A 12,141-nucleotide genomic window follows, 5' to 3' on the forward strand; every position below is an offset into this window, starting at 1 on the left:
TTTCAAATGCATGAGCATGTATAGAATTTTTACAGTTCTAAAAAAATTACATTAAAAGAATGTTATGTACAGAGAAAACGTTTAGGTCTTTATTGTAAAGATATACAATCTGTTTCTTTGTATTGTGTCGAATTTATCTTTAATAATATTATCGACACTACTTTTTAATCGATCGCATATCAAGTTGATGATATGAATATTATACTCATGTTATAAATGACACTTTTCTGATAAGTACGTACAACAATCAACATTTACAATGAGCACTTAATTGTTTCTAGCAAAAAGTGATTTAAACGCAAGCGTTTGCACCGTTTATATCATTTGTGTCATAAACGAGATATTTACCGCATTCAGTTGACAGTCAATCGATTAAAAATAATCATCAATAACGATTAATTATATTAAATCGTAATGTTTGTAGTACTCGATAATTCAGTTTTCCCCGCCTGAAAAGTATAGCTACACACAGGTAAAAACAGCAATTGAAACCAGTTTAGTTTTCATAGCTACATAAATCATAAAAATTATAAATCATAAAAATCATAGAGATCATAAAAATAATCTCTTCGTTTTATTGTAGAAATTGACGAAACGTATATTTGTCTGCTTTTATGGCATTCACGATTAGTTTACGGATGTTATACTGGTTTCAAATGTCGGGAAAAATCACAAAGTAAGATTAGAAATCAAATACGGGTGATTGGATCACAAAATGTATTTTTTTTTTTTTTTTTTTTTTCACTGACAACTGTCCTCTGAAACGAAAAACATCGCAAAAAGATCGTTGCACAGTAATTGTAACCGCTTAGTGAATTAATGCATTGAAGAGGTCGCCGGTCACTCGATCGGTTTGATTATGTATTTGAGTAAACGAATGTATTTGAATACGTTGAATGTATAATTAAGTGATACAACACCGCTAACGCAACGTATATGTAAATCTCTCTTCGTCAATTTTTTCCACATCATTATCGTCACATCATTACGCAGCAAAATTATTTGCATTACTCAATCCGCATTGTCATGACAGATTTCACTGATTTTCGTAACACAAAGAAATGTGAAAGACTGGATGTGGAATTTTGCTTTTTTCTGGATTCTGGATTTAACGGACATGAATATCGTAAGCTGTAACGCTGATATACTGAAGATAGATATACTAAAGCAACGAGGCTATTACCTTTCTCATTCTGCTACGCGCATTCCGCACATATAAATCAGATGCAAAAATATAATAGTTAATAAAATAATTTCTTAAATGTAAACATTATCGTTAATTTTTACCTATTTCTTTTCCATTGCAATCTTATTTGAATAAAATAGAATTATTTATACAAAGAGAGTTCATTGAAAAAGTAATAATTATCCTTGCTGTAAACTTTCATTCGATTTCGATCGCGCGACAAAGAAAAGAAAAGCAGTCAAAATAATTTCCGGACATAAAGCGAATTCGGTGAGTAAATCCAATATATCCTCCCGAGACACGAAATATACATTTCGCTTGACGTAATCTTAAATCCTCTTTAATTGTAATTTGTATCTTTGCCATGTCATATAAAAATTTGTACGATTTGCATTATGTAATAGTCATTCCTTTATTTTTCTTAATCGTGACAGCAGTAAAGTGTCAGTAAACATAACTTTTACAATTGATGCGTGAAAAATCGTAGAATATGATTTACGAATAGTCCTTTACTTATTCTCTTTTTTTTTTGTTGGATAAAAGCATATAATAATATGCGATAAAATGTATCTAGAAAATATGTATAATAATTTAATTCTTTTTGCTCAAATATATGTATTTACATCGTGTAATACATACGTAATATACTGAGATGGTACATGCGTTTTAACGTGTTATAAGAAAAGTATAACGACTATTGCGCTACAAACATAATTACACTAATTTACAATTGCGCTAAATAATTGCTACTTTTCGGGATGCTCTAAGCTATATATCAAAACGATATTAACATGCATGTCACTAAAAATGTAGTGTAGCTTCGGGTCTCAGGAGGATATACACAAAACGCGACTCGGATTTTTTCAAGAATAAAATCTTTATGTCTGTCCTCTTTTTAAACAATTCGTATTTGTCTTCATATATTTTTTTTCTGCGCTCGCTATTCGTATTACGCACTTTTGAAGCAACACAGACGGATCAGAAGCTATTAATTACAATATCGAATCTCCGAATTGATCCTGCTAAAATCGCCTTTCGCATTTCAATAAGCCTACGGTCCATACACGAAAAAATCAATTGCATCCATCGGCGCTCGCTGATGTGCCTACATAATTGTGCATTGACTTAACACTTACGATATATATATATGTATATACATGTATGCAGAGATATGTTGCTGGTTCACTGTCGCAGAGTGCACCGTTTGACGAAGAATAAAAGGAGCCAACAGTAAATAGTGCTAATCCACATATTTTTTTAAGTAACACAAACATGCTGTGTGTTGTAATTCAATTGTCATCTGAAATTTTAATTAGCAAATGTCACAGAAGGATCAAGCTAATTTTTAAGAGACTCAATTAAACTATTTAGACATTTTGAAATATGCAAAGAAACGTAGCACAAAAAAATATTTGATTTTCAGTTTACGTTTCCAATATTTTTATCGATATATTAAAAGACAATTCACATTATTGAGCAGAAAAAATGCATCTCTGTTGCAACTAGCACTTATATTTAATATTATTATATATATTATAATACATAAAATTTTATCTAATGTTAATTATTTTGAATTGGTATTATAAAATTAATGTAACACAATTTTTCATTCATTTTCCGAATAAAAATTTTGGTCTCATATAACTTAAAAATATTTTACATCGAGAACTATGAGCATTACATGAAGAAGCTTCATAAAATTATTATTTGTCAAGATACAATTTATGTGGACAAGCACTTTCTTTTGGTGTCACTCTGGATGACTAAACAGCCATTTTGCTTAGGCATTACGATCATTTAAGGATGTGTCTTTTATCAAGCGGCATCTAACACTTTGCACTCGGTGAGTCCGGCAGAAATTTTCTGTGTTCCGCACAGTATAAGTTTCAATTATTTTTCATTTACTCCGATATTATTTGAAAGACTTATTGCAAGCTGGATTTCAAAGTGATAAAAAACCATATTCTTTAATTAACTTCCGACTTTATCTTAAAGAAATTTTACTCGGAGGTTTAGCTCTGAAAATTTATATGTAGTCAAAATTTAAAGAAGATGTAATCATTCTCGAAACATTTTTAAAAAAGAGAAAAAATCGATTAGGCATCCAAAACCTAAGAGTGTTATTCGAATAGGGTCGAGACGAATGTATTAAAAAAATCCACCGAGTGCAAAGAATTGAAGACGAGTCCCTGATTTCCGGGCTCGGTGGCACAATATGCGTACACACACACATACACACCTCAGATGTCGTGCAACAGCGAACCACTATCGGAAGGTAAAATGGCTCCTTTATTAATATCTAATACGAATCACGGTACATCTTTCGTTTGAAATCAGTTTTGACATCACCACGTGCACGAAACTGCATTTTTTAAGCTGCTTACAATTGAGGTAATCCATGATATAAGGCCCACGTCACTTTCCCCTGTCGGACTATCGCATATCGCTACTCGCTAGTGGTACTCTCGATACACCTTCTCTGTCCTCGTTCACTCTTTAAGTACTTAGAATTAATATATTTTGCAAGCCTGCGCGAACATAAGGTCGAACATCGAACGTCTCTGGCATTTCCGCCGCAATCGCTTCACCGCTTTATTCACCCTTTCGACTTATCCACAGCTAGGTTATACTATGACTACGCGTCGACATATATATATCACGATACGGATTAATATGCCTAACACACACGACATTTCACTTTACACTAAATACTTAAACATTGTACGTTCAACCCAGTCTATAACAAACGTTAAAACCATGGTAATGATTTTTGTAAATATTAGACAATAAACCGAAAAAGAAAAGAGAAAAGGAATGTGACAATGAGTATCAAAAATGATGATATACTATCGAGACATCAAAAAGGACAATGGATTATTACGGAAAATATTACGATTTTGTAGGAAGCTTTTTTGAGAAAAAGAAACTAGCCAAAATATTAACTGGGAAACATGGAGAACAGGACTATTGCGTTGACAAGTTTCGGCAATTTGTTAACTGACGTTTTGCAAATCTAGCAGCAACTGCATTCCGATTAGACTCGAATTGTCCGGTTATCAAATAATTGAACATTCTGAAAACATCCCATTATTCCAAATCTCTGTTTAATTCAACACGACAAAGTAATTTTCAAGATTGTTATGCAAACGATTTGTCGCTATAAAATCGATTATCCGAGTAATATTCAACAAATCGTTCTTCTTTAAAATAAAATTATTCATTAGTACTTGGAAGTCAAATTGAACTTTTTTGATCAACTTGGCATTAGTTTTTTCGGCTATTCGTTTGTCGCAATGTTCCCAGCGAGAAGATTAGGCAGAGTTTTTATTCATCCGTGTTCGCGTTTCGAGTACAATATTCCATATTGCAGTATAAAAACGTACATCGACAGAAGAGAAAGCGGAAGTACATCGTGTAGAAAATATTTAAACGGAAATATAAATTCACGTGGAGAGTAAAGACATTAAATGCATAGATCAGAATTTGCCTCGCTACTACGAAAACATGCAGATCGTTATTCTACTCTGTACATCGTGGATTATCCGTGTACAAAAGATTGAGATCTAAGTACACCTAATTCCCTTATCAAATCGCATTACGCGCAATTGTCCCTTTGCCTCGGTTAACGCGTATTAGCGATGTGATTGACGAGCGACAAGTGATCTTACGTCTTCTAAATTCTTTTTTGGCACGTTGTTATATTTTCACGTTTTATGATCGCTACGTTCGGCCAGTGGAAATCGCTATCTTCTGAGACAGAAACGATATACGAAAGCGCTTTCACTAACCGCACTCGTTGTGCTCTCGGTAAAGTGACAGTCGAATGGATCGTAATCAAACTTGGGAAAGCAATTTGGAAAAGAAAAACAACCAACGAATGTGATGCAGTAAATTGAAACGTTTCGTGTATCAATTTTTGCGTACACTATTGAAACTTTTCTCGGGGACCAGAAGGGAAGGCAACAGAGAAATAACTTCGAAGTGCATGTACCGAACTGAAGCGACTGATAGAAGGAGGATCGTGTCTTTCTTTTTTTTTATTCTTTTTTTAACACCCTGTGTAACACGCGAAATGCTAAGAACGATCCTACTTACGGTTATTTAAAACGGTAAAGGGCCTGCTAAATTTTCACGGTAACGAACTTCGAAGTATATACCCATGTTTTATACCATCATTTTAACGTGATACGTAAACCGGGAAACACTCTGTATCTTATATACAATGTATACAGACTACGACATACAAATATTAATCTAATCCTTGTGCTACTCGATACTTCCGCATAATATATACCAGTATAACCATTTATACTCACATGTTGTGTGTATATATATATGTATAATAGACTATTTTATTCGCTCCGTGTTTTGCTAATCTCTACAGTACTCCCTCTCTTCCGCGTGTGCGGAAGGTTGTTGTAATTACGAAAAATCGATAACACCTTCGACCCAAATGTAACGCTTAAATGTAAAAATATTTCCGGGATATATTTGTCACGATTGCAAAAGGATGGTGCGGGAGGAGGAGAGGGCAGGGCGGGGATGAGGGCGAGCGGGATCGACGGGGGCAGGAAGGGCGGCGGGGGAGGGGGAGGGGGGGAGCGGGTAAAATCCTCTAATAACGATATTCCTATTTCATCACGCCGAGCACACACATGAGAAAGAAACGTGCTGTCGGCTTTCGAGCTCAATCTCGCGATACTCTGATATCCCGGTGACCGTTCGTACGCGAGGAAACGGCACGAAAGCGTCGTTCGCGTTTGGAAAGTTTAACGAAAGAAAACGGCGCCCGCCGTTGGTAAAGTTGCCGCGATACGTACGTACATACGTGAGTTTATATGTACGGGCGCAAGTGTACGGTAAACTTCGCGGCTGCGAAAAAACGTACTGATATTATTGTGCGCGATTGTAACTTGCAAACTAAAGTAACGTAACTAAAGTACGGTTGTGCAACTAAAAAAAGATAGACAAACAAAAACAAGTTGAATTTGGTAGAGTCGTTATGCTACATCTTTCTCCGTTCGCCTTCTCTAAAATTGGTTTCGAACAAATTGGTTAAATCTTGGCCGCTATCTCGGTTCATTGACGAACAGCAATTTCGTTCGGCTTCTCGATGGTGGATTGTTTCGCTGATGACAGATGCCTTCGTAATAAACTTCGCAGACACAAACGACGCTGAACGCTTAACTTGGTTTAAAGTATAACATGAATCGTTTGTTCCTTTTTTTTTTTTTTTTCTTTTACATCAACGGCGTACACTCTCCGAGTGTACCGAGCAAATTCGCGCACGAATTCGTCTCGTGTTTCTATATTATTGTTAACAACAGCAGACTATCAGATATAACGTAACATTATTTTCTTTCGCCCGGTGTACACCAGGATCGCACTTTAGCGCGTGAATAATTTCCAAGAAATCACTTTGACTTTATCAATACAAAAGTGCCGTCAAAAATATCTCTCCCTTATCGGGCTTTAGTAATAATCAAATGTCACGCCACTGTCAGGAAATTCATGCAAGTTACTTCGGTAATCGCGATCAACATTAGCCAAGCGTAACTAACAAGGAGATAGGGATGGGCGAAACCAATCGATTGCATCGACAATTAATTACTTAATTTTCATCACACGATTATTAATAGATTATAATTTTTAAATAACATGCGCGCTACGCGCATTAATATTAAAGCATTGACTAACACTGGATAAATTTGTTAATTAAGCTGCAGATTAAATGAAATACAACAATTGAGTTAACAATTGAGTAGCAACTCAGTCGGAGATAATTTGTCGAATTTAGCGATATCAATTATCTTCAATTACTATTTAACTGCACAGTTGAATAATAATTGACAATTTTCAAAAATAAAGCACTCAATTAAGATATATAAACGTTTACTTACGCTTGATTCAATTGTTTGATTTATCTTTCGTATGTTATTTATATCCCTTTTGGATAATTCTTAGTGATTTGCATTATTCGAATAATTATTGCCCATATTTTTAGTAATATGATTGAGATGACCGATTATTTATAATAACCGGTATAAATGATTATTTACTAATTAGTGCCCATCCCTACAAAAATATCACTTGTCTCTTACGGACTATCTCGAAATGTTTCGCCCGTGGGAGGGGCACGCTCTGGTAGTAAGAGTTTTACGTTATTACTTATTATCTCGCCGGTTTTTTTTTTTTTTCGCAGTTTCGAAGCATCCTACATCACAAATATCAACGTTGAAAACTACTGTAATATTCTGTACTTTTTGCCAACATCTGACTTCTCTCTGCAGACTAGCGCTATTTTGTGATTGCACCAATATATCACTCGCGCCGAAACTAATCGCCATACGTGAAAATAAAAAAGAAACTTGTATCGCAAATCCGAGGTATCCTCGAACAAAATTAATTCCTGAAATCCATTCAATCGCATTAGCCTTAAAAGTGATCGTCTGTACACAACTGTAGTCTGTAAGCAAGGTTGTTCCGATAGAGTCGCTCGGTTTGAAAACTTTGTTAGCAAAGTAATCCTAAAAGCCACGTTGGATGTGAGTCTTGATGCAATTGAGAGGCTACTTCACCTCGTGACATGTTTTTAGATATACGACCGAAGACAGATGTGTATGTATGTACGTGAAAAATGTAAAAAGCGACAATAATTTCGTGAGACAAAACAAATTTCTAGGACAAAGCAATTTCCGAAAAATTCGTCGCATGAAATAAGTAAAAAGAAGAGTAATTACATTTGGAGAAAATGTATGCGCAGAGAGAATTCGTTTGTGACGCATTTCTGATTTATATAAAATTTTTCACTGCTGAGAAAGGATAAATTTTATAAATACAATAACAAGTAAACGTGTCTTGCCGTATCAGTAAATCCTGATCATGTAATTCTAATGTAGAACAGTGTATGTATATGTATATGTGTGTTTGTGTGTGTGTGTGTGTGTGTGTGTGTGTGTGTGTGTATGTGTGTGTGTGATATTTATTACAAATATAAATATTACAAATGTAAGAGTTCATGACGTCGCTATCGTGAAGCAATACTAGTTGTTTTAGAAAGCTCATCGGTTTTGTCTGGGTTCCGTGACGCGAAGTGATTTTCCTCAACTGGACAATCGAAGGGGCAAGTGAAAAAAGATGATACACGCAACAATCGCATTATTTTATGATTATCGCCTTTAATTTTGAGTCAATGATCACAGTGGAGTGAAATTCAATATTGTACACAGACCCTCCGTTTCTAAAAGCTATCACATCACTAGATTGATATTACACGTGCTATAACAACATTAATTTACCCATGAAAGTAATGCTCCTTTCGTGAAAATGTGACTGTGTATCTCCTTTGCCTACTCGCCCCTTCAATTTTAGAGTGTCGTGACGATTCTGATACAATCTCGCGCCGCGAGCGCGTGTGCACGCAGACAACACAAAAGCCCAAAGGACTTTGAAATAGCTAAAAGGTCCGTCTAAAAGATTCGGCAGACCTCTTGCGTTGTCTGGCGAACAAACAAAAGAGGATAGAGTTCGCCCCAGAGCGAACGACTGATCACTCACGGTGTCCAACTTCGCAGTCTCCGTGCCGCCCAGCGCCAAGCGGCAACGAGGTGGACACGCGGAAGAAGAAGAAGGTGAAAACAGAAAAGTGGCACCTGACATACCTGGAGAAGCTTCCTGATTTCACTACGGTGAAGCTGTTGCCGTCCGTACTTCGATGCGGAGCGTTGTCGTCGGCGCAATTACAATTTCTGGGGGCAAGGGTTCAGCGCATCTCGTCACTCTCATCGCCAATCAACGACGTTCAAAACGCCTGGTCGTACGCCGATCGTGCGAAAACTTCTCGGTGGCGCGACTTGTTGAAAACTAGAAAGTAGTAGCTTTCGACGCTACCAACGACGAGTGACAACGACGATTCCTCATTGTCACTCGTTAATACACGAAAACGGCGTAACAACGAGCGATCACGAGAATGCTCTGTTTTCTAATCGCGATATTAACATTCGATCATGACTCCCCGACGACCAGCGTCGCTAAGAGCGCCCTACGTGATGCGGGAGGTATTTTACAGTCGTCGAATGGGTACTCGTCGGAGATCGATTGCGGGGATATCGAGCAAAAGAAAAAATTGCCTTGTTAACGTAACATCGACGGGGCGCGCCCGCGGAGCTCGCACGACAGAATATCATTTGTCGTCGATCAAGGTAAAGCGTGTCCTTTACTCGGGCTTCAAGCGATGCCACTGCACAATGGTCTGCCTCGGCTTTGTGATCATATCCTGCCAATGCTTCGTTTCGCTCGCGCCACTTCCATTTTTTCCTGAAAGGAATTCATGCGCGCGCTATACACCGCTGGACTCCAATTTCTTTCTGCTATCTATCTTTTGTGACATTTTACGTTCGGTCAAACGGAAGGCTACTTTAACAAAAAACAAATCTGGAGTTCCGAGCGTTCTAAAGCCATGAACAAAATATGGTACAGCTATTCCTGAATATATAAGACAAGCGCTAAATACACAGATGAACCAATCATTCTTTTTTTTTTCAATAAAAACCGCTTCGATTAATTGTAATAATAATAATAAAACTTCACACAGAGTTTAAGATGGCAATGCATTATTCTCAATAGCGGTTAAATTTCAGCATTTAAATCTCGAGAAATAGTACAAATTTTCTAATAACGATATATTATTTAAAAAAATTCGAAATACCTGCGAGCTGAATCCGACCAATCAGTTCGTTTCGTCCAATGTTGTCGAAGTCCATTACCATGACATCCAAAGAGCATTCTCTAATCTTTTCCCAAGGTACGTTAAAAGAGAATACTTCGTTAAATACTGGATTCAGAGTGCATTTGAAAATCGGAGTCTTGCGCTTCTCGATCCTCTTGTCGCCGAACTGCAGCCACACCTTGACATAAGGATCTGAAATCGCAAACATTTAATTAATCGAGTTTCTTCTTTCCTTGAACGTAATAAAAAGAAAGTAAAATGCGCACATTATATCACATTAATGTAATTTAATTCAAAAATAACGTGGCACAAGATGTATTTCGAGTGTTTAAAAGAAGCATATCCTGCACATATCAAAAAGTATAATTTTTTAAAAACATTTGTTGTCTCACTCTGCTACACAAGACAACTTTGATGATAACGAATGCAATATCACCTGATTTTCCATTGATATCCTTGGCTTTGAGATTTCTCGCCTTCAAAAGGGTCAACGTCAATATGGAATTACTCGGATGATAGCACAGCGAGCACAAGAGTTCTCCGCATTTATCTTTAGCCGGCGGTTTGAGAGCCTTCCAAAATGACGGTTTCTCCGATAGATCGACCTGCGACAAACCCGGTATATCGCTAATATTTGTTGTAACATTGTACGACTTATAATTTGCTAAATTTAATTAATGAGCCAAATCCCAAAATGTAATACTTTACGTGAGAAGAAATATTTTCTTTATTTACATATTTGTATTGACAAATTCTACGATTAATTTCCATCGATTATTAATTTCATAGTTAGATGTAAAAATAAAAAAACAACAAAATAAAGTTAAATCAACGAATACACTTGATGCGTGCACGCGTACGCGTATCTTTATCAAAATTTACACGATTTTTTAGACGAAAGGAGAAAGCGTTCGTTATATTATCATCATTTTTACCTCCGTCACGTTTGGTTCTTATTAGAGAACACAGCGAGAGCACGTGTTAATTACGTATTCCATTCGAAGCGATCACGTACGAGCGTAATAATTAATTGGTATCATATGTCGCAAATTAGAAAAGTCGGATTTTCGCGACGTAAACACGTTCCGAATTGCATAAATATGTCACATTGCGTGACGAGAATCGATTATTCGTAATCCAATTCACGGTCAAAGCAATTCCTTTCGAATCATCAAAAAATTAATTCTTCGCGCGTTTATCGCTCGACAATAATTATTTATTAATAGATTTCACAATCGTATAATATTATTGTAATAAAATACTCGATAAAGCATCTACGTATTAATCTTCCCGTATGCGACGACGATGCATGAGATGTACGGACGGCCGATTCGCAATGCCGGCATATATCACGAATTGCTTCTGGGAAATGAATGTGTGCATAGCGTAGAGAATTAATACGCGCGCGTGCCCGCCGGTATTATTATGCGCACAGATTTACTCGCCGCTTGGCGATATTGATATTGGCCTATATATATTGTCAAGTAATTTCCGGCACGATTAGAATAAATTAAATACTATTCGCAGATACGTAAGAAGCTCAATCGATCTCGCAATATTTCAAGAGCTTATTTTTATAAGAGTCCATGTCGATTGTTTTGTTTGAAATATCTAATCTGTAAATCTATAAAAATTTATTTTTATAACTGATGTTGGTTTTTGCAAAATATTTAAATGTCGGAATACATTTGCACATATGAATAAATATTCAATTTCGGTATTTAAACAAATGAGACATTTCTATGACACGCAGTACAGTGAATAAAAAATATAATGGAAATAAAAGTAATATTAATATCAATAATGTTATATAATGGATTTCACAATGGATTATAATAGTATTGTGAATATTTATAGTCCAATTTTCAATGTACATTCTCTTTCACTCTAACATAAAATAATTGCTTCTATAAATTCGCGATAAACTGCACTTTTCAAACGCCATAATTCTCTCTTTTGGCGGTTCTGCAAAATAATTAGTCAATTTATTTGAGCAGTTTGCACCCTTTAGACAGTAATTTCACGACGGCGGGTAATAATTACGAGATAAGAGGCCGGAAGCCGACAAGGGCAGCGCCAGACGAGGGGGAATGCAAGATGTACAACGCACGTTAGATTCTATGTAGGTATCTGTCGCGAATCTTATCACCGTAGCGTACGAATCCCTTAATCCGTGTCTACCGAGTGTAATAATTGAACCGCGCAAATTGCGAGCGGGCACGTCTCG

The 12,141-nt window shown here is 36.3% G+C and overlaps 1 protein-coding gene across 9 annotated transcripts in view; it reads right to left on the reverse strand.

The window, feature by feature from the left end:
• Positions 1 to 62: 62 nt before the first annotated feature.
• Syt7 (Synaptotagmin 7) overlaps positions 63 to 12,141 on the reverse strand; it is a 141,233-nt gene continuing 129,154 nt past the window's right edge. For all 9 annotated transcript variants that reach the window (XM_067350036.1, XM_012379370.2, XM_012379369.2 and 6 more), the window contains 3 exons: positions 10,351 to 10,519; positions 9,894 to 10,106; positions 63 to 9,502 (listed from right to left, as the gene is read on the reverse strand). In XM_067350036.1, the coding sequence (XP_067206137.1) occupies positions 9,402 to 9,502; positions 9,894 to 10,106; positions 10,351 to 10,519 (483 nt within the window). In that variant the 3' untranslated portion in view covers positions 63 to 9,401. The remainder of the gene's footprint in view (positions 9,503 to 9,893; positions 10,107 to 10,350; positions 10,520 to 12,141) is intronic.

This window comes from Linepithema humile, chromosome 2 (genome assembly GCF_040581485.1).
Source record: "Linepithema humile isolate Giens D197 chromosome 2, Lhum_UNIL_v1.0, whole genome shotgun sequence".
Lineage (NCBI taxonomy): Eukaryota > Metazoa > Arthropoda > Insecta > Hymenoptera > Formicidae > Linepithema > Linepithema humile.